Source organism: Zalophus californianus, chromosome 6 (assembly GCF_009762305.2).
Source record: "Zalophus californianus isolate mZalCal1 chromosome 6, mZalCal1.pri.v2, whole genome shotgun sequence".
Taxonomy (NCBI): domain Eukaryota; kingdom Metazoa; phylum Chordata; class Mammalia; order Carnivora; family Otariidae; genus Zalophus; species Zalophus californianus.
In genome coordinates this window covers 105790889-105815102 of record NC_045600.1, presented here as the reverse complement: position 1 = coordinate 105815102, position 24214 = coordinate 105790889, and the positions used below count along the sequence as shown (strand labels likewise).

Below are 24214 nucleotides of genomic sequence, written 5' to 3'. Positions count from 1 at the left end.
CTTATCTTTTGTGTATTTACTATAGGTTTTTGCTTTGTGGTTACCATGAGGCTCACATATAACAGCCTGTATCTCTAGCAGTCTATTTTAAGTCGATAACAACTTAAGTTTGATCCCATTCTAAAGCTAAATATTTATACTCTCCTCCACATTTTATGTTTTTGATGTCACATTTCACATCTTTTTGTGTATCCTTTAATATCTTAATCATAATTATTTTTACTACTTTTGTCTTTTAACCTTCATATTAGCTTTATAAGTAATTAATCTACTACCTTTGCTATATATTTAATTTCCCAGTGAGACTTACTCTTTCATATGTGTTTTTGTTACTAATGAAAGAAGTTCCCTTAACTTTTCTAAGGCCAGTTTAGTGGTGATAAACTCCTTTAGCTTTTTCTTGTCTGGAAAACTTTATCTGTCCTTCAATTCTGAATGATAATTTTTCTGTGTAGAGTATCCTTGGTTCTAAGTATTTTTCTTTCAGCACTTTGAATATCATGCCACTCCCTTCTGGCCTGCAAAGTTGGTGCTGAGAAATCCACTGATAGTCTAATGGGGGGATGCCTTTTTACATAACAAGCTGTTTTCCTCTTGCTTTTAATATGTTGTCCTTGGCTTTAACTTTTGACGTTTTAATTATAATGTGTCTTGATGTGGGTTTCTTTGGCTTTCTCTTATTTGGAGCTGGTTAGGTTTTCTGAATCTGAGTGTTTTTTCCTTCCCCAGATTAGGGAAGTTTTTTGCCAGTATTCTTCAAATAAGATTTCTGCCTCTTTCTCTCTTTCTTCTTCTGAGAGTCCTGTAATGAGAATGGTAGTTCATTTGATGTCCCATATGTTCCATTGTCTCTTTGCTATCTTCTAGCAATAAGATTTTAGAAATATTTGAAAAATATATACACCAAATATATATGCCACTCCATATTTCCTGACTGAAATTTTTCAGTGAGTCTGAAGTAGAGTGGTGTCTCAGTTTTGGAAACACATATATCCATCCTGACCATTTTTAGCAGTTCAAAATGTAATAGGGTTGTTCTTCTGTTATTTTTTATTCACTTTTCACCCTTCATTCCATTCTAAGACATTTTATCAAATTTTGACTCAAACAATTTTGGTCCTTTCCCCCTTTCTCTTCTACTTCCCACAAACACACCCATATCAATTATCACCAGCTTAAGTAAATCTGATGTCTGTTGCTATTATTTCCCTCTTATCAGTAGATACTCCATGTTGGTTAGAGCTGTGGTTTCTTCCTCTTGATGTGCTTGTGATTACTGTGTTTTAGTTTGCTTTCCTGCAAAAGCTTTTACCCTTACTGAAACTTTTGTGCATGTGTGTGTGTTCAGTATTATAAAGATAACATAAAATAAGTTAATGTGATACAGTTGGATTGACTGTACTCTAAGACTTCATCAGTGGCATCATCTTTTCATTTGGTATTTAAAATTACTCATAACTACAACTTACTAAACTACTCAATTTTAAGAAAATATGGTGATGGCATATTGAATTCCATAATACAAATTGCTTATCTTGGTCAGAAGACCTGGGTTCCTTAATGATATCCCAACCATGTCTTGTTAAGGAGTTGATATAACTGATGCTATTTAAATGGTATTTTAAAATCTGTAATAGAGGAGAACACAGGCAGAAACCTCTTTGACCTCAGCCATAACAACTTGTTACTAGACACATCACCACAGGCAAGGTAAACAAAAGCAAAAAATGAACTATTGGGACTTCATCAAGATAAAAAGCTTCTGCACAGCAAAGGAAACAATCAACAAAACTAAAAGGCAGTCTATGGAATGGGAGAAGTTATTTGCAAGTGACATATCTGATAAAGGGTTAGTATGCAAAATCTATAAAGAACTGATCAAACTCAACACCCAGAAAACAATCCAGTTAAGAAAGGGCAGAAGACATTAATAGACACTTTTCCAAAGAAGACATACAAATGGCTAACAGAAACATGAAAAGATGCTCAATATCACTCACCATCAGGGAAATACAAATCAAAACCACAATAGATACCATCTCACACCTGTCAGGATGGCTAAAATTAAGAACACAAGGAACAATAGGTGTTGGTGAGGATGCAGAGAAAGGGGAACCCCCTTGCACTGTTGGTGGGAATGCAAACTGATGCAGCCACTCTGGAAAACAGTATAGAGGTTCCTCTAAATGTTAAAAATAGAACTACCCTATGATCCAGCTATTGCAGTACTAGGTATTTACCCAAAGAGTATAAAACTACAGATTCAAAGGGATACATGCACCCTGATGTTTATAGCAACATTATCAATAGTAGCCAAACTATGGAAAGAGCCCAAATGTCCATCAACTGAGAATGGATAAAGAAGATGTGGTATATGTATACAATGGAATATTACTCAGCCATCAAAAAGAATGAAATCTTGCCATTTGCAATGACATGGATGGAGCTAAAGTATATTATGCTAAGTGAAATAAGTCAGAGAAAGACAAGTACCACATGATCTCACTCATGTGGAATTTAAGAAAGAAAATAGATGAACATAGGCAAAAGGGGAAAAGAAAAAAAGAACAGAGAGAAACAAGCCATAAAAGACTCTTAATGATAGAGAACAAACTGAGGGTTGATGAAGGGACGTGGGTGGGGGATGGTCCAGATGGATGATGGGTATTAAGGAAGGCACTTGTTATGATGAGCACTAGGGGGTTGTATGTAAGTGATGAAATACTAAATTCTACTACAGAATACAAAATTGTACTGTATGTTAACTACCTAAAATTTAAATTAAAGTAATAAAATCTGTAATAAAGGGAAAATACTTTCAAGTTTTGACTTCTTTGAAACTTATTATTTAAATGGAAGTTGCCTGAGTCTGTATTTGAATTGTCTTAAATGTGTGTATTTTTCTGTAGGAATGAGATATATCATGCTCCAGAAATAGGCATTTTTTTCATACTCCTTGCTCCTTTACACATTTGCTCTTTTGTTCCATTATTTATTATTTTATTTTCTCTCTGTCATTGTCCCCATTATCTGCTTGTGTGTGTGTGTGTGTGTGTGTGTGTGTGTGTGTGTGTGTGTGTGTAGCTATTCTTAACTGAAGGGTGTTTAAGGAAGAGCTGATGTTTGAAAATGACTTATTGGGTCTTAAGCATATGAAAACAATATATGCAATCATTTTCTTTGAAAATTATCATTGTTAACAGAACTTAAGTATCCACAGGCATCTTAGGGGGAAATATTTCATTGGAATTAATTTTAAGTTCAATTTTTATTCTTTCCATTACAGTATTTCTCAAACTCTAAGGCTTGCAGAATTCACAAATTGAGATCTGGCATCATTTTCAGAGAAAGACCTTCAGTAATGTGTAAGTAGTTTTTTTCATTTTGATTTGTTTCTATTAGTTGTTTTCTGTATTAAACACTGAAAAGTTAATTTACCAATCTCTATACAGAATTTGGCATATATTCACCACATAATGATTATGAATAACAAATAACACAATATAGCTTATTGAAAGATGTCTTAAAATATGCCCTGGGTTACTATTATTGACCATTAGTAGAGGCAACATCCTCAAGTATAAAGAATACTGGATTAAAGGACTTGAGTCCTTGCCTTGTCTGCCACTAACTAGCTACATATCCTAAGTGAGCCGCCTTCTGTGTTTTGGTTTCTTTGGCTATAAAATGAGGGATTAGACTAGGATTAGTAATAAAATCCTTTCCCCTGGAAATGTCTGTTAGTCCCAGCTTAACTTTTTTTCTTTTTATGATAAATCAAAGGTTAGTAATCATCCAAAAGGTAGCTCTCAAATTACATAGTTTTGTTTTGATTTTTTGTGTTGGTTTTTGCTTGGAAATAGATACTGAGAGAGGAGGTTGGCTCCAAATTAGACTAGGAGACAAGTAACCCCCCCCGAAGAAATTTGCCCCACATAGTCCACTAATTTGGGTTAACCAAGCTTGTTTTTAAAAAGTTGCATTTGCCTTGGGTGGGTTGAACCTTTTTAAAAGGAGGTCACCCTACTGTTAAGTATAATATACAAATAAGATTTCTTTCTTTTCAAAATTTCCATAGAATGCTGATCCTGAAGGAGTGCCAGTTTTCAAGGAGATAGGAGAAAGGGACAGTAAAGTAGGGATCACATCTATGCACGGAGCTTTTGGGGGGAGAATGATAAGGAAACTAGGCAGGTTGAAGGCCAGCACTTGGTATCTGGAAGGGCTTGAGGTGGAATAAAAGTGTAGACAGAGATGTGGAAAAGTAGAACTAGACAGGAAACTCCTTGAAGGCAGAAGCTATGGCTTTCATCAGTATTGTCTATCACCAGCTCCTAGAATAGTGTCAAATCTTAATAAGTATTTATGAAAAATGCATTGGATGAATGAATCACTCAATAAATTTCTAATTTTGCCTAAGACTGTGATGGTTTTGGTTATTGGTTACTAGACTCAAATCATCTAGGTTATTATCTCTGTCTCTTCTACATTCAACAACTCCAGATAGTATTAAGGTAATTGAGGTTCAGAAAATTGATTCTGAATTACAGAAAAAAAGACCATACACTTGAGGGTTATAAAGTGAACTATTAATTCGTTTAACAAATATTATTTTAAGCACCCACCTTACATACTTTGGGTGCTAGCTGGGAATGAAAAAAATGGGTTACTGGTTATATTGTATAATTCTGCTTGATGGCATATTATGTAGCCATTAGTATAATTATGAAGATTATAGCAGTTTAGGAAAATGCTTACTAAATAAATATACAAATATTTATATTCTATCTTGTAATTGCATGGGGATTAGAAGGATGTTTTCTGTTCTCAAAGAAGACTAGGAAACCTTAAATATAAACCAGATTTATTATTGGGAATGGAATTGTTGAATTTGTCTTCCTTTTTGTTATTTTGTACAATTCATAAAGTTTAAATGAAAATGCAAATAAACTTAAGTTTTAAAACAAATATGAATATGTATTGACCAGAAAGAGGAAATAGTGTTTTGTCAAAGAGGAAGAGAACAAAACTAAATTTGTAGGATAGTAGATAGGTTACCTTGGTTGGAAGAAAAATGAAAGATGAAGTTTAGAAAAGATGAGAAATGAGGGTCTCTGGTTTGGTTTCAGTAATGTAAGAAAGGATGGCTAGATTACATTCTTAACTGTGGAATTACTTTTTAAAAAAAGAAAATTTCTTCTAGCCTATATATTTACGTGAACTGGAGTGAAGGATAGTCGATTAGTCCATTGTGTTATCGGTGTTATCGACCATTTTAACATATAGGTCTTGAGTTTGTGACTATTATCATTCTCTATTTGAAAGACTTTTTATCCTTTTACCATTTCAGTAATAGTTTATAATTTTGCAAAACTTCTATGCTCAGATTTTTTGTTTTTCATATATCTTTAAAATGTTACCTTTCTACTCTTTTCTTGTCCTTAGAGTTAGCCTAGGTAGAAAATGCTTAACTACTTTGACCTAATGGAGTGATAGAAGAAATACAAAAGAATCTGAATTGATTGGGTAGATATTGAAAGGGAGAAAAACAAACCAGCCTCCATTAGTTCGTGAATGGGCAAGAGCTTTCTTATAACGATTTCTTAATTTCTTTCTCATAAACATTTTAGGGCTACAGAGCATATCCTTCTTGTTTTCTATTCTCAAAGAAAATAGATGTAATTTGAAGTGAAATACTAGCTAAGGAGGTATCTGAAATTTTAAGAAGATGCCTAAAAACATTTTATAAGCTAACTCCTTAAGTTATCTAAATCATATTGAACAAAGAAGAATTAAAAAACAGTGGTTGGTTAATGATGCAGTATTATCATTACACCAGCTTGAGTAAAATTGTGTCATGGTTTTATATTACTGTGATTTTTACAGAACTGTTGGATTGACTGCTTATTTTGTACGGCCCCCAGTTTAAATGAAGTCAAAGAAATTTACATCCAAAAAGAAAAAAAAAGGAAATTTACCTATGTACCTCCTAATTGTTTAGGGGTTTTTGCTCTCATGTACTACACTAAAAGTCCAAGTTTTGTGTGTGACGAGGAATGCTTTCCTCAAATGCTCTTTCCAAGGAATCGTTGGTGGTTCTTGCCAACACAAGGCATTTTGTCTTAATATACATGTAGTATTTTTCACGAGGATTATAATTTTCACACTCCAGTATAAGTCTCTTGGCTAAATGGAATTGTTAGAAAATACTGTTGTTCATTTCTATAGTAAAGATTTTCAGTATTTTCTTTGCCTTGTAATTTTTAACAATGTCTTCCCCCTAGCTTCTAAACCTCAAACTTATTTTAAAAACAGTTGAATTAAAATAAAAAGTAGAGGTGCATTTTCAGTATTTTCTGAGTGAATTAAAGGCCATTTAGATATTGCAAGAAGTCACCTGGAATGTTGCCAACTATGTTCTTGGCATTACATATTTGGTCAGCAGTGCCTTAAAACATTTTGTTTACCTTCCTAACCACTCTCCGCCCTGAAATGAGTAAATGGAAAACAACATCAAGGCAAGAGAACTGGAGTGATATGTAATTTATTTTTTTGTCAATAAATGTAAGAAGATTTTATCACCACTTTAAAATTGATTATTTTCTTCTATGTGTTGATGAGGAATAATAATTTGTTCTCCTTTATTAGTTATTTACTGTAGTCAGTTGTAAATGAGATCAAATCATTAAAATCTGTGAATCAGGAAGATGTAACAAAATGAATTTTTCATACAAATTTCTCCCAAATATCGGCTTATTAGTATAATAGCTGTTTATTTCCAACTAGCTGGCTAAGGTAGTAGTAGCTTTCAAAAGCATTTATTAAATATATGTATGTTTTCATGATAGTACTGTTCTCATTCTCTTGCCCTTCTTTCTGCATAGCAATATGTAAAACTACATAGAATGAGATAGTGACTATGCTGTAGTTTAAATAACATGAAGTTAGTGGGGCACTTGACTAGCTCAGTTGGAAGAGCATGCGACTCTTGATCTGGGAGTTGTGAGTTCAAGCCCCACATTGGCTGTAATTATTTAATAATTGTTACTTAAAAAATAAATAAATAAACTTAAATAACATGAAGTTAGAGTCTAGGAAAAAGGAGAATATTTAAATGTCTTTATTATAATGAAAGGAAAGTGTTTTACCAAGGTATTTTTAAGATTTGTATCTATCAAGAGCTTATAGCTTCAAATTCATGCACACATAAAAGCAGATAAACATATGTAGAAGCTTGGTTAACTTTTGACTTAGCAATTCTACTTTAATAAATTTTTTCTGAAGAAATAATAGCCATAGGTTTATGTTCAAGATTATTCATCATGGTATTTAAAAATATTAGCAAAGTAGAAGTAAAACTGATCAACAATAAAGAAATAGATCAATAATGTTATGTCCGTAAAATAAAATACCGTGGAGCCATTAAGAAATATTTTCAAAGACTATGTAAGGAAATGAAGGAAAAAAGTTAAATACAAAAGTGCTTTTAAAAAAGGTGCTTTAGGGGAGCCTGGGTGGCTCAGATGGTTGGACATCTGCCTTCAGGCTCAGGTCATGATCCCAGAGTCCTGGTATCAAGCCCCACGTCCGGCTCCTGGCTGGGCAGGGAGCCTGCTTTTCCCTCTCCCTCTCCCCCTGCTCATGCTCTCTCTCTCTCTCTCTCTCTCTCTCTCTCTCTCTCTCTCTGTATCTCTGTGTCTCGAATGAATAAATAAAATCTTAAAAAAAAAAAGGTGCTTTAAAAAAATAATAAAAAATAAATAAAAAAGGTGCTTTTGTTCTCCTACTTTTTAGAAATAGGGTGAAACTACTTATTTTTTGTGGAGGACCTACCTATTACATGTAGTCAGCTGAGAGTGACGACTATTTAACAGTCTTCTCAAGAGACAGCTTATTACTTTCTCTTTACTGTCAGGCTAGGGGCCATTTCTGAAAAGTTTAAGCCCTTTATTTTGTACAGAAATCTTATGTGTAAGGCAGTTGCTAATTGAAGTCATATACATATAAAAGAAGTAGGAACATTTGATCCTTCTTTAGGTTTGTTTTCTAAGCAAACAGTGGGAATATTTAGAGTATATTTAAGCAATGGATACAGATTGCACAAAATGTGGCTTGAATTCTGAAAACTTACTATGTTAGCAATAAAGAAAATTCAGTAAGTTTGGGATTATGATGAAAATGGTGATAATTGTATTATAAACAAGTATACTACATAAAAATTTGTTTGCCCAAAGTTACTTTATAGTCTACAAAGTTTTTTTTTTTTAAGATTTTATTTATTAGAGAGAGAGAGAACACAAGCAGGGGGAGCTGCAGGCAGAGGGGGAAGTAGGCTCCCTGCTGAGCAAGGAGCCCAATGCGGGACCCCATCCCAGGACCCCAGGACCCGAGCTGAAGGCAGACGCATAACTGAGCCACCTAGGCATCCCAAAGTTTATTTACTTTAAACTGGCATTTTCTAAAGCATGTTTTGAGGTTTTTTTCTAGTTTTTAAGTGGGAAAATAGGGTTCACTGTTCAAATAGACTTGGGAAATCCTGGGCTAACAAGCAAAGTTAACAGGTACCTTTATCAAAGGACTGTTGAAGCTCTCATATTTTTATATATTTTATTATAAGATATATATATTTTATATATATATTTTATTATATATAATATATATTTTATATATATTATATATACATTTTATTATATATTATAAGTATATATACCTAATTTATTTGTCCTTTTTTGCATTTATTGGAACCAAATTTAATGAGACATGTTGGAAAATATCTGTTTTATGTTAAACTTTTTCCTATAACTTATATAAGCAATGACAGTACTGTGGAGGGTGTATTCTCCTCGTTAAACAAATAAGGTTGAAATGACGCCTGAAGGAGATTTTGCTATTAAAGTGTTTGCAGATACATAATGGGATTCTACTTTGTGTATTTTTTCTTTGATTTTGTTATAAGCATGCATTATTGTTCTAATCTCTGCCCTACTTTTATTTGAAGTTCCTCTGTTTGTTGTATCTGCTGAGACTCACTCAGGGTGGGTTTTTCTTTGTATGTTTTTGTAGTTTTAGAATAGGATGTCATCTTCAGCTGGGCTTTATCTGTGGAGAACCTGGGTTGAGGGTGTTCCCTTCTAGAACTGTTTTATATTTGCTTCCCCCAGGGTATCACTAGCCTGGGAACACAGTTATTGTTAATACCTGTTTGGAGCTTCTTGGGACTATGCATATGGCTTAAGGTCAAACCTCATATCCAAGTATGAGTAGGCCTGTTGTTATACATTCACAGGGGAGACTTTTTACCCCACCAAAGCTGGGCCCAGATTGAGGCAAACTGTTATCTCCCTGTACCAGTGGATGGATTTTTAAAATCCGCTCTTTAACTGGGGATATAGTCCTTTGAGGCTCTTGGTTCTATACAGATGTCTCAGTTCTAATTCCCTATCTTATGTGGTCCCAAAGACTTGTCTCCTGTCCCTGTAATGCCTTTTAAAACACAAACCCCAGTGGGTGGCTCAGTCTGTGAAACGTCTGCCTTCAGCTCAGGTCATGATCCCAGGGTCCTGGGATCAAGTCCTGCATTGGCTCCCTGCTCAGCGCAGAGCCTGCTTCTCCCTCTCCCTCTGCCCCTCCCCCTGCTTGTGCTCTCTTGCTCTCTCTATCAAATAAATAAATAAAATCTTAAAAAACACACACACACACACACAAACCCCTTGATTACTGAGGAAATCAGCAAATTTCCCCAACCCATTATCAGCTTATACACTGCACTCTGGTCTTTGGTTTGCTCAGTGTTTTGGGATCCTGGGAATTTCATTTTCACAGGTTAGTCTGTGCATTTACAAGGATGTGTTTTGTTGTTGTTGTTGTCATGTATTTAGGTAATCCAGGCTTCCATGTTGTAAAAAATTGAAATTCATGCATTACTTTTATATTCAGAAAATGATGCTAAATATATTCCCATTTTAAAAAACCATACATTTTACATATTAAAATGAAATGTGTAATAGTACTGTGTTTATCAGAGAAATAGTATTCTTTCTATAGTTTTTCATTCTTATTTATGCACAAACCACTTCTATTTATTTGACTTATTAGAGGATACTACTAGTCTTTCACTTTCCTTTTAGATGTAACCTTCTGTAATGGAAGATGATTGAAGATAAAGGGCCTCGTGTTGCTGACTACTTTGTTGTAGCAGGATTAACTGATGTTTCAAAGCCTCTTGAAGAAGAAATTCACTTCAATGATGCCTGTCATAAAGTAGCTAAACCAAAAGAACCTATAACAGATGTTTCAGTGATTATTAAATCTCTTGGGGAGGAAGTGCCACGGGATTATATATGTATTGATGTTACCCCAACTGGATTGTCGGCTGATCTCAATAATGGGAGTCTTGTGGGGCCGCAGATTTACCTTTGCTACAGAAGAGGAAGAGATAAGCCTCCACTTACAGATCTAGGGTAAGTTTTTTTTTTAATTGTTGCTTTTGATCAAAATAATATGCCTTGTAGATTTTGAAGTTCACTGTTCAGTTTGTTCATTAATAAATACATGTCAGCTGGGGCGCCCAGGTGGCTCAGTCGTTAAGCGTCTGCCTTTGGCTCAGGTCATGATCCCAGGGTCCTGGGATCGAGCCCCGCATCAGGCTCCCTGCTCAGCGGGAAGCCTGCTTCTCCTTCTCCCACTCCCCCTGCTTGTGTTCCTGCTTTCGCTGTCTCTCTCTCTCTCTGTCAAATAAATAAATAAAATCTTTAAAAATAATAATAATAATAAATAAACACATGTCAACTTTAGAAAAATAGACACATGTTTAAAATCCTGTGTTCTCTTTCTGTGTTCTTTATACCATTTGATTGTCCCTTTGTCCTACAGGTGCCCAGCACTTTCTTCTTGTCAGAGTTTCTTTCTGTTAAGGGGAGAGACTTTGAAAACTTCTACAGGAAAGTATCAGAAAACTAGGGTATTGTCCTGACCGCAAGAATTTTAATCATTTTAAAATTAAGTGCTAGAAAAGGATGACTTTTGAGCATCAGTCTTATATCGTTGTAGATAGATGCTTAAGGCTGTATGCATCAAACAAGGATCTTGAGGTAAATTAGTGCTTTACTTAGGATATTATATTGAACTTAGGGCTCCTTTTTTCTATAACAGCTTTATTGAGATAGAATTCACATACCATACAGTTCACCTATTTAAAGTGTACAATCTGGTAGGTTTTAGTGTCTTTATAGAGTTATGCAACCATAACCACAATAAATTTTAGAACATTTTTATTATGCCAGAAAGAAACCTCATACTCATTTTAGTTTCTATCCAATTCTGCCTAACCCCCTCAGCTCTAGCCAGTGCTTATTCTATTTTCTGTCTCTATGGATTTCCCTATTCTGGACATTTTATATAAATAGAATCATACTCTAAGGCAAAAAAAGAATACTTTTTGTACCTGGCTTCTTTCACTTAGCATTATGTTTTCCAGGTTTATTCATGTTGTAGTATGTGTCAGTACTTTATTCCTTTACATGGCTGAATAATATTCCATTTTATGGATGTACCCCTATTTACTTATTTTCACTATTTATTGATTCATCAGTTTGATGGACATGTAGGTTGTTTCCACTTTTTGGCCACTATGAATAACACTGCTGGAAATATATAAATTTTTTTTATGGACATATGTTTTCAATTCTCTTGTGTATATATATATACTTAGGAGTACAATTGCTGGGTCATATGATAACTCTGTGTTTAATCTTTTGAGGAACTGCCAGACTGTCTTCCAAAGTAGCCACGCTACTTTGCATTCCCGCCAGCAGTGTATGAAGGTTCCAGTTTCTCCACATCCTAGCCAACATTTTGTATTGTCATTTTGATTATAGCTTTCCTAGTGGTAACTCATTGTGATCCTAATTTGCATTCACTTGATGGTTAATGATGTTGAACATCTTTTGAGGTACTTGTGGGCCATCTGTAAATCTTTTGAGAAATGTCTGTACAGAATCCTTTACCCATTTTTTAATTGGCTTGTCTTTTTAGTGTTGAACTTTAATAGTTCTTTACATATTTTAGATGCAAGTCCCTTATCAGATATATGATTCACAAATGTTTTCTCCCATTCTGTGAGTTGTCTTTTCACTTTCTTTATGGTATCCTTCAAAGCTAAAAAGTTTTTAATTTTGATGAAGTCTGATCTATTTTTTTCTTTTGTTGCTTGTGTTTTGGCATCAGATCTAAGAAGGCTTTTACTAATCCAAGGGCATGGGGATTTACACCTAAGTTTTTGTGTAAGAGTTTTATAGATTCAGCCTTTATATTTAGGTCTTTGATCTAATTTGAATTCATTTTTGTATATGGTTGAGGAAGGGGTCCAGCCTCACTATTTTGCTTATGGATATCCAGTTGTCCCAACACCATCTGTTGAGGAGAATATTCTTTCCCCATTTTCAAATATTAATAGGCCATTAATAGGCCATAGATGTATGTACTGGGTTTATTTCTGGACTCTCAATTCTGTTTTGTCTACATGTCTTATCTTTGTGCCAGTACTGCACAGGTTTTTTTTAACTTTTTTTTAAGATTTTATTTATTTGTCAGAGAGAGAGAGGGAGCACAAGCAGAGGGAGCGGCAGGCAGAGGGAGAAGCAGGCTCCCCACTGAGCAGGGAGCCCGATGTGGGACTCCATCCCAGGACCCTGGGATCATGACCTGAGCCGAAGGCAGATGCTTAACCAACTGAGCCACCCAGGCATCCCCACAGTTTTGAATAATATAGTTTTGTAGTAAGTTTTTTCATTGAAATGTGAGTCTTCCAACTTTGATCATTTTGAAGATCATTTTGACTATTCTGTCTGTGTCCCTTGAATTTCCGTATGAATCTTAGGATCAGCTCGTCAGTTTTTTTTTTTTTTTTTGACTGCCTATCAGATTTTTTTTGTAATTTAAATTCAATTAATTAACATATAGTGTATTATTAGTTTCAGAGGTAGAGTTTAGTGATTCATCAGTTGCATGTCACACCCAATGCTCATTAGATCAAGTGTCCTCCTTAATGCCCATTACCCAGTTACCCCGTCCTTCCACCCACCTCTCCTCCAGCAACCCTCAGTTTGTTTTATAGTTATAGTTAAGAGTCTCTTATGGTTTGTCTTCCTCTCTGATTTCGTCTTATTTTATGTTTCCCTCCCTTCCTGTATGATTCTCTGTTTTGTTTCTTAAATTCCACATATGCGTGAAATCATATGATAATTGTCTTTCTCTGATTGACTTATTTCTCTTAGCATGATACCCTGTAGTTCTATCCACATCATTGCAAATGGTAAGATTTCATTTTTTTGATGGCTGAGTAATATTCCATTTTGTGGTGTGTGTGTGTGTGTGTGTGTGTGTGTGTGTGTGTGTGTGTGTATCACATCTTCTTTATTCATCTGTCAATAGACAACTGGCTCTTTCCATATTTTGGCTATTATGGAAACTGCTGCTATAAACATTGGGGTGCAGATGCCCCTTCGGATCACTATGTTTGTATCCTTTGGGTAAAACCTAGTAGTGCAATTGCTGGGTCATAGGGTAGTTCTATTTTTAACTTTGTGAGGAACCTCCATACCATTTTCCAGAGTGGCTGTACCAGCTTGCATTCCCACCAGCAGTATAAGGGGTTCCCCTTTCTCCATAAGTTTACCAACATCTATTGTTTCCTGACTTGTTAATTTTAGCCATTCTGACTGGTGTGAGGTGGTATCTCATTGTGGTTTTGATTTATATTTTTCTGATGCCGAGTGATGTTGAGCATCTTTTCATGTGTCTGTTGGCCATCTGGATGTCTTCTTTGGAAAAGTGTCTATTCATGTCTTCTGTCCATTTCTTGACTGGATTATTTGTTTTTTGGGTGTTGAGTTTGATAAATTCTTTATAGATTTTTGGATACTCAGCTTGTCAATTTTTGCAAAGATCGGGGTTCTTTTTAATATGAATATATATATGTATATGTATTTATCTTTACATTTATATATTTCTCCTTTACATATATGTATCTTTACATTCATATATTTCTCTCTTACATATATATAAAATATATATTCATCTTTTAAAAAGAACCCCAATCTTTGCAGAAATTGACATTATATATACATAATATAATATATATTATATATGCAAAAGGAGAATATATAAATGTAAATATATATATATATATGGAGCAAAAGAGGAACAATATTTTAATGATAGAAAAATAAGATTCCCACTGAAAAACAAAGAAAAAGGCCTAAGGAAAGCTACAGGTAGCTCTAATATTAATGTCTTCAAAATCGATAAAGAGTTTATAAGAAATAAAGATTAGCCTTCTTGTTTTCATTGCTCAGTTGCAAAAGAGCATGCACTTAACTTGGAATGTTTGAGTTAAAAATAAAGAAGATATCAATATCCCTACTGATGTCACCAGAATGGGCTTTAAATTTCCATCTCCTATTATATTAAGTCTGAAAGTGGACAGTCATGTTTACTAATGCCTGAGGGGAGATAGAATGAATTGGAAAAGTTCCTCAAATCTCTTCTACTTTAAAAATTCTATCATCTAATGTTTTGTATCAAAAATCAATTTTTATTCTCTTCATGAAGGAATTCTAGTAATTTTAACTTGGTTTCAGAACAGCAACTATATTACTTCTTTTTTTTTTTTAAGATTTTTATTTATTTATTTGTCAGAGAGAGCACAAGCAGGGAGAGTGGCAGGCAGAAGGAGAAGTAGGCTCCCCACTGAGCAAGGAGCCCAGTGCAGGACTCGATCCCAGGACCCTGGGATCATGACCTGAGCCGAAGGCAGACACTCAACGACTGAGCCACCCAGAAGCCCTATTATACTGCTTCTTATAAAGCTTAATGTATTTAGTAAATGGCTTGGGAAAGTAAGCCAGCTGTTAGGTCTTTTGTTTGTTTGTTTCAAGTTTTTATTTCTTTATTAAAGATTTAGTTATTTATTTGAAAGAAAGAGACACAGAAAGAGAGAGCAGAGAGAGGAGACAAGCAGACTCCCCCCTGAATGGGGAGGCTGACATGGGACTTGAACCCAGGACCCTGAGATCATGACCTGAGCCAAAGTCAAGAGTTGGATGCTTAACCAGCTGAGCCCCTCAGGCAACCCTCAAGTTTTTATTTAAATTCTAGTTAGTTGACTGTAGTGTAATATTGGTTTCAGGAGTAGAATTTAATGATTCATCACTTATATATAACACCCAGTGCTCATCCCAACAAGTGCCCTCCTTAATACCCATCATCTGCCTTGCCCATGCCCTGCTCACCTACCCTCCAGCAACCCTCAGTCTGTTCTCTATAGTTAAGAGTCTCTTATAGATCTTCTTTTCAAAAGATTAGGTAATTTGCTCCTGTGACCACTGATCATCCTCAGAATTATAGATTGTGGATGACAGGAAGGGAATCTTGCAGATTTTTGTTAGGATGTTGGAATTTCCTAATTTAGAGATGAGGAATTTTCCAAGTATAGGAAGGATTCTCCAATAGTTAAGGGCTTAAACTGGAATAAATAAATTAACCACTCTTATAAATATCCCCCTTTTCTGTCATTGTGGAGGATAGGGCAACATTTTTAAGAGCCTTTGAAAAGCTTAGTTTAGGTAGACAAGAAAAGTTCCTAACAATATAAAAATAAAAAATAATAACACAAGTAATATATATAACAGCATAATACCTGATTAAAGAAAACAGGTATCTTATGTTTCAAATGTATTTATATTCCATATCTTTAAGAAATTCAAGGTAATAAATGGTGGTTTGTTTTGTGTTGTATTTTGTTTTCTTGTTTTCTTGTTTTCAATTGAGTATCTGTTTTCCAGACACTATTTTGGAGGCCTTATTTATACTCTTATCTAATTCTCTCAAGATCCTGTGGGTTAGATTTTTAAAATTTTTTTTTAAGATTTTATTTATTTATTTGACAGAGAGAGCACAGCGAGAGAGCACAAGCAGGAGAAGGGGTGGAGGGAGAGGGGGGAAGCAGACTCCCTGCTGAGTAGGGAGCCTGACGTGGGGCTTGATCCCAGGACCCTGTGATCATGACCTGAGGACGCTTAACCAACTGAGCTACCCGGGCACCCCTTGATTTTTGAATGTTATAGCTGATTAGTACAAGGCTCAGAGAGATTAAATATTTGCCTAAGAGAATACAGCTAGTAACAGGTAGTAGAAATTTGATTGAGATGTGTCTAACTTTTCTCTGTTACAATGCCTTTTTTTAAAGATTAAAAAAAAAAAACAGAGAGCAAGATCAAAAAGAGGAGGAGGAGTAAGCATTTAAGTTAACATTAGGATAAATATAGTTGCTATGATTAAGCATCAAATTTAGCCCTAAATTTTCAAAATAAAATGTTGAAAGAAAAATTTAAGTTTGCTGACAGCCATGACAAAAAGGGAAATTAAAAATTATATTAGAAAGAAATAATTTGACCAATTTTTGGCACTTAATTTTATTTGAATAACGGGATTTTATAAAAGGAAATACTGATATTGAGGATATTGCCTGTTATAACAATTTTTATAGCAAATGCAGAAACACAATATAGTAGAGCTTTAAAGTTTTTTTTTTTTTCCTCATGCCAGGGAGTTAGCAGTAAAATACAAATCAGTGAATTCTCTGAGGGAATAGACTAATATTATTCCAGTATGATGTTTTCCTTGTATGTGAATGTACTTCTTAGAGGATTTAATGAATGGATGGCTGGACTGACCATTAATAAAAGCCTACCATTTTACCACAATAAAAAAAAGAAGAAGAAATGTCTTTCACCCATCCTTTTGCTTACAGATGGATTTGAGGTTATTTTCTCTTTTGAAAACCTATAGCTGTCTCTTAAATTTGAGAGAGCATTTGGAGGTAAAAGTGTGCATGCAGGTTCTATAATATTTGGCAAGGAGCCTTTTGTAAAATTTCAACTTTGACTAAATTATAAAATTGCTTTTTCTAAAGAAGGTGCTTGTTTTTAGAGACAAAAATAAATAAATGAATCTATTAAATGGAATGCTAAAGCAAGTGCCTCTGCACTTACTTGTTGCCAATATGTGGTTTATGCTAACAAACACAAAAGATAATCTGAATTTTCCTTACATTATTTTAGTTTTTGGTGGGGAAACCACTCTTCCTTTAGTCTTATATGGGACAGTGTAACTCAAACTTGCAGTAAGATTGGAGTATTTGCTACATTTAAGGATCAGTTTATGATACCTGACAGTATTACCTATCTGTTTGAAGATGTTTTGCATTTGTGTAGTTATTTATGTATTTTTCTTTTAGGGTTTTGTATGACTGGAAAGAAAGATTGAAACAGGGATGTGAAATTATTCAGAGTACTCCCTACGGACGCCCTGCAAATATTAGTGGTAGTACCTCATCACAAAAAATATATATCACTTTCCGAAGAGCCTCTGAAAACATGACTCAGAATACATTGGCTGTCACGGACATATGTATTATTGTACCCAGTAAGGGAGAAAGTCCACCACACACATTTTGCAAAGTCAACAAGAATCTCAATAACAGTATGGTAAGTGACTCTTTTGTACTGATAAAATTAGCCACTGATGAGAAGAGCATAATTTAAAATCTCTGAAAAACAGTGTAACATAATAACTGAGTTAAAAAATATGTTGTCGGGTTTTTTTTCATATTTTATTTATTTGAGAGAGAGCATGAGGGGGGTGGCAGGGCAGAGGGAGAGGGAGAAGAAGACTCCCCACTGAGCAAGGAGCCAGACGCAGGGCTTGATCCCAGGACCCTGAGATCATGACCTGAGCCAAAGGCAGATGCTTAACCGAGTGAGCCAGCCAGGCACCCCCTAAAAATAGGTTTTTAAAGATGTTGGATATTTTATTTTTGGAAAAGTACTTTAGTTGTACTTTCAATTGTACTTTCAAAAGGAGCTGTACAAAAAGTTTGCTCTCTTGCTTGCTTTCTAATTAAAAGCATATTTTTTTCCCTTACTGGAAATGTAACACACTAGCCAAGGGTAATCCCTATACTTGTGCACTAGATGCTGTATACTTACCTATTTGAGGACATGGCTTCAGCAATTCTTCCTACTTTTTTGGGAACCATCAGTCTTCCTCTATTGGACTATTTCCTCCAGCATGCAAAGCATGTTGCAATATTGCCCATCTTTACAAAACTTCTTGACCCCTGTGTGCACCTCCATTCTTTACCTCATTTCATTGCTCTCCTTTTCAATACATCTCAGAAGAGGGGACTATATTCTGTCCTCTTCCTCATTTTGACTCTCTAGTTAGGCTTTTGTCTCTGTCATGCCACCAAGATTGTTCTTGTTGAATCCAGTGGTTTTAATTTGTAAATTTTCAGTAGGTTTTGACATAGCTATCACTTCTTCCTTCTTGAAACCGTGGCAGGAAGATAAGATGTATTCTCTTACTTTTTCCTCCTACCTTACCCCATTCCCTTTCTGCCTTTGCTAATTCCTGACCACTACACAATGCAGTGCCCCAGGGCTCAGTCCTCAGACCATTTATCTTTATCATCTAAACTCAGTCCCTTGATGATTTAATCATTTAAATACAGGTTATCTGTGGTTGGCTTCTAAATTTGTGTGTCTAGCTTGGACCTCTGTAATTCATCTCTTCTTGGACATCTTATCGAATAAATCATCTCAAAATTTAACATGTCTAAAACTCAACTCCTCGTGTGCCTCTCCCAACCTGTTTAGCCCATAGTCCTGCTCATCTAGCAAATGGAAATTCCACTCTTCTAGTTACTCAGACTAAAAACCTTGCAGTAATCCTTAACCTTTCTCTTCTCCTTTTCTTTTGTAAATTCTGTTGACTCTAATTTCAAAATATATCTTAAACTTGACCACACTACTCACCCTCTCTATTGCCACAACCCTGGTCCTGTTTATTATTGTGGAGGTTGAGCATCTTCTAATATATAACAACAGTATCGAATGACTGAATACTACTGAATTAAATGGATGTTGCCACAATTTATTTATTCCAACTTTTATTGTAAGACATTTAGATCTAATTTTTTATACTATGAGCGAAACTGTTATGAACATAGTCACAATTAAATTTTCTATGGAATAATTTACATTTATTGAGCTCTTACGTGCTATACACTATTCTGAGTATTTCATATCCATTAACCCAGTTAATACAACCACCCTGAATGGTGTTTCCCACCCTACCCCCCAACCCCCCACCTCCATTTTACAGAGAAGGAAATTTGAGAGTTAAAAAGGCTGTTACTTGCCCAAGGTCACACCTTCAATAAGCAGTTGAACCAAGATTCAAACCCAAACTAAGAACTCTAGAACCAAACTCCAAAACACTATACTGAATTGCTAGATTATTTCCTTATATCCTGGAATTTGTAGATCAAAGCTTTACTTTTAACATTTTTATCCCCAAAGATTTAACCAATTTATATCCTACCAACAAAATATAGAGGTTTTAGGTTTTTTTTAAAATAACCGTCAATAGTTGGATTTTTAATCACAAATTTTCAAACTTAATTTCTTAAAGATCCTAGAGCAGATATGTACATTGTCCTGTTATAACTATGTAAATGAATACTTTGCTAAGATTTAAAAGATTTTATACACATCTCATTTATTAAATTTTTATGGGAAGCTGATTTTTTAAATTATTTATTTTCTCTTCTGTAAGCTAGCAACATGAGAAACACTGAAGGTTTAGATAAAGCTAGAAGAGGAAGAACTGAAGTGTATTGATATGTGGCTGGATACAGTGCAGATTTTGAGACCCTGAAAAAGTTTTGAACTCCCTCAGTAAGATAGTAAAATAGATTTGTGTTGTAGTGGTTAAGGTCAGTATAGCCCAGTGTGTCAGAGTACAGACTCTGGAGCCAGAGTGTCTGGATATGAATCCTAATTCTGACACTTACTGGCTCTGTGACCTGTGACCTTGGGCAAGTGACTTAGTCTCTCTATGCATCAATTTTACGATTGTAAAGTGAGGATGACAATAGCATCTAACTCATAAGGTATTATGATGATTAAATGAATTTAGAACTGTGTCCCAGTACGCATATGAAAGTACTGTATGTGTGTTAGCTTGTTACCTGTAAGCATCTTCCAATCCCAGATTTTCTTTAAGAAAATCTGCAACTTGAAGTAGTAGCAGTATTTGTTTAAAATCTTCAAATAGGGGGGCGCCTGGGTGGCTCAGTCAGTTAAGCATCTGCCTTCTGCTCAGGTCATGATCCCAGAGTCCCGGGATTGAGCCCCACATTGGACTCCCTGCCCAGCAGGGAGTCTGCTTCTCTCTCTGCCCCACACCCCACTTGAGCACTCGCTCTTGCTCTCTCCCAAATAAATAAATAAAATCTTAAAAAAAAATAAAATCTTTAAATAGGTAATTCAGAAAATGGGTATTTGACAGTATCTAACTTGTATCCTAAACAAATTATCTGCAGCAATGCAACACCTAATTAGATGACCATTTTTTTGTCAATAGCCATTTATATATAAAATGCCCCATCCTTTCATGCCATCCTTACATATTATTTTGGCTTGGTGATGACAGGTATAGTTGGAGAGATTATGCTGGAGAAAAAAAGATCATGGTAGCAAACAAGAGTTTACAGGCCTTACGTGGTACTGAGAGTGATGGCAAGAAAGGTTTTTGAACTTCTATGATGTGATGTCCAGCTTAATATCATTTTAGATTTGGTGTGGTATTTGAGCAAGTTTGTGCAGGCTCACAGGACTTCCCGTTTTCCCATTAGTGAATTTTCCATTTATTTTGTGGATGTGTTGGTTTTTGATTCAAAGTAAATTGACAGTGTCATCAGAACCATTTCTAGGTTTTATTAGTTAATCAAGGTGTTCAAGGTAGAGTTACTGCATTGAAACTGAAACCAGAGATAGGAGTTTCTGCTTTTCCTTATCCTGAAACATTGGTCCCAGTATTGTCAGAAAGCATTTATTCTCTCCTAAAAGAAGAAAGAAGAATGTAACATAGTATGAACAGAAATGGACTCCATCTAAACTACGGATTTGAACTCCAGATTATGTGTTTTAGACAAGTTCCTTGACTCTTTGTGCCTCAGTTTCCTCATTCATGAAATAGGAATAAAGTAGTACTTTATTTCATAGGCTTTTTGTGAAGATTCAATGAAATTTTTTTTTTTTTATTTGACAGAGAAGGGTAGAGAGAGAGAGAGTACAAGGAGGGGGAGCGGCAGGCAGAGGGAGAGGGAGAAGCAGGCTCCCTGCTGAGCAGGGAGCTGGATGTAGGACTCAATCCCAGGACCCTGGGAGCATGACCTGAGCCGAAGGCAGACGCTTAACAGTCTGTGCCACCCAGGCACCCCCATTGAATTAATATTTTTAAATAACTTTGGATAGAGTCTGGTACACAGTAAGTGGTTTATAAATGCTAGCTATACATTTGGTTAACTGTGCTTCATCAGTCCTTTTTATGTGTATTTAATGTCTGGGGAAGAATTTTTCTTTTTTTCAGTTGTATTGAAATATAATTGACATTCAGCAAGGAAGAACTTTTTTATTTTTATTTTTGCCCAGTGTTTAAGCTCCTCCTAAATTCTTTTAAGAAATATTAAGCAATGGGTTGTGGTTTATATCTATTTATAATCTTTGTTTCCATCAACTATAAGGTAGTAAAAGCAAATTTAGTTCTTTGGAGCAGATGTACAAGGACTTCTTACCTTTCAGAAAATTTAAAATAGACATGCAATATAGGAAACTTATGTTCATGTCTGTCTAATGTATATATAAAGAATCAGGAAGTGGTTAGGATTAAATTATTGATGTGTTGATAATACCCAGCAATAGTTATGTAGCTGACTCTTGTTTTTGAAGATTAGGTAGCTTGAATGAAAGTCATCTACTAGGTTTCTAAGCCAGGGAAACAAAGAAAAACCAATCTAATGGATATGATATGTGTGTTGAATCTTTCCTCAAATTCCTACATGATTTTTGTACCAGGCTTACGGCTTTGGCCTCAAAAGGAATATCCCCCACCCTCCCATTAAGCTTATAGAAAGAGTTTTAACTTTGGACTGTAAGCCTTAAATGATTTGAACTTTGATTGATTTAAAGGAGAAGCATATTTTAGAGCCAAAAGAGAACTTAAAAGTACTCAGGTGGTTCAAAAATGCTAGTCAGGGTGCTCTGATTCACAAGCTAGCTTTTTGGCAAATTTGGGACCATCTCCTCAGTTTTTTTTTTTTAATATTTTATTTATTTATTTATTTGAGAGAGAGAATGAGATAGAGCATGAGAGGGGGGAGGGTCAGAGGGAGAAGCAGACTCCCTGCTCAGCAGGGAGCCCGATGTGGGACTCAATCCTGGGACTCCAGGATCATGACCTGAGCCAAAGGCAGTCACTTAACCAACTAAGCCACCCAGACACCCCATCTCCTCAGTTTTTGACGCATTGAGAGTATTAAACTCTTTGCAAATGGTTCTTGTTTTACAAACTTTTAAGAATGTCAGTATTTGATCTAGCAAGGTTATTTAGAAAAATAGAGTTATAGGGTTGCCTCGGTGGCTCAGTCAGCTAACCGTGTGCCTTCAGCTCAGGTCATGATCCCAGGGTCTTGCGATCGAGTCCTGCATTGGGCTCCTTGCTCACCAGGGAGCCTGCTTCTCCCTCTGCCTGCCGCTCCCCCTGCTTGTGTGTCCTCTCTCTCTCTCCCTACCTGACAAGTAAATAAATAAAACCTTTTTTTTAAAAAAGTAGAGTTACTAACTAAGCAAGTAATTAAATCATGTACCTAATCCCCCCCCAAAAAAGGTATCTGAAAGTATGTTTTTGTCATGTAAACCACAATATGGGTACTTTATTTATAAGTTAAACATTTAAAGTATTTCCAGAACAATGGTTCCTCCTACTTTCTTTTTCACTGAACCTTGTATATAAAAAGCTTCAGAAAACCCTCTTTTAGTTTTGATATCCATGGTTCTTTTCCTCCAGAGCTCCATAACTTTTACTGTTATCTCTAAGTCCCTGTTTTTTATTTTAGAATATTTGTTTTGGTTTCTACCATATCCAATGGTCATGTAGTTCCCTTCTTATCATCACAAAGGTTATCATTGAGGGTTTTTTGTTATCTTTACAAATTGGTTATTAGGAACTGGAGTTGGGGCCTATCGGTAGAAGGTCTTTTATTTATATATTTGTACACACCTCAGAAACTAAACGTCTAGTTTGCCTACATTCATAATATCCACTTGACTTTTATATACATCCTTTTTTTTTTAAGATTTATTTATTTGAGAGAGAGTGTGCACAAGAGGGGTAAGGGGAGAGGGAGAGAGAATCTCAAGCAGACTGTGCTGAGCACGGAGCCTGACATGGGGCTTGATTCCATGACCCTGAGGTCATGACCTGAGCCAAAACCAAGAGTCAGTCACTCAACTGACTAAGCCACCCAGGCGCCCCTATACATCCATTCTTTTGATGCAAAAGTATTAAAACATTTATAAAAATAAAATGCCAACACAGCAATGAGCATAATTGAATGTCCTAAGCACAATTTAACATACTACTTTGCTGGAGACACATGAAAAATGTTTAAGAAAGCAAGAAAAATTTCTAGATGAGGAGTCAACATACTGCATCATTGTTCATAATAACCCCACCCCCAAAAAAGGAAATAATCCAAGTGTCTATCAGTAGAGGAATGATTAAAATAAACGGTGTGGTTCATTTATTAATGAAATAATACCCAGTAGTTCAGATGAAGAAATTAGATCTCTATCAACTTTACTAATTATCCCAAAAACATATTAATGGGTTAAAAAAAGCAAGCCATAAAAGCATATATTCAGCATCTCACCATTTATGTTAAATTAAAAAGTGCACAAAGAATAATATATACTTATAGATGTAGTAGAAAGTTTTTAAATGCATGTGAATGAAATGCACTAACTCCAGTCTAGTAGTTAACTCTGGAGGACAGAAAGGGATGGAAGATGAGGCTTTAGCTAAACCTGTAATTTTTTTGTTTCTTTATGAATTAAAACATTTGAAGCAAATATGTTAAATTATTAAACCTTTGTTAAATCTAAGGGATGAGTATATAGGTGTTTGTTATAGTAGTCTCTTAATAATTAAAAATATTTCTTGGGGCTCCTGGGTGGCTCAGGTAGTTAAGCATCCAGCTCTTGATTTCTGCTCAGGTTTGTGATCTCAGTGTCATGGGATCCAGCCCTGC

The 24214-nt window shown here is 35.3% G+C and overlaps 1 protein-coding gene across 11 annotated transcripts in view; it reads left to right on the top strand.

The window, feature by feature from the left end:
• The window catches only part of DENND4A (DENN domain containing 4A), a 131537-nt gene that overhangs the window by 29009 nt on the left and 78314 nt on the right, over window positions 1–24214 (top strand). For 8 of the 11 annotated variants that reach the window (XM_035727993.1, XM_035727992.1, XM_035727994.1 and 5 more), the window contains exons 2-4: window positions 3287–3365; window positions 10128–10460; window positions 17297–17546. In XM_035727993.1, the coding sequence (XP_035583886.1) occupies window positions 10150–10460; window positions 17297–17546 (561 nt within the window). In that variant the 5' untranslated portion in view covers window positions 3287–3365; window positions 10128–10149. Of the gene's footprint in view, window positions 1–3286; window positions 3366–10127; window positions 10461–17296; window positions 17547–24214 lie in introns of those variants that run through there. The other 3 variants (XM_027570524.2, XM_027570529.2, XM_035727995.1) reach the window with 2 other exon arrangements.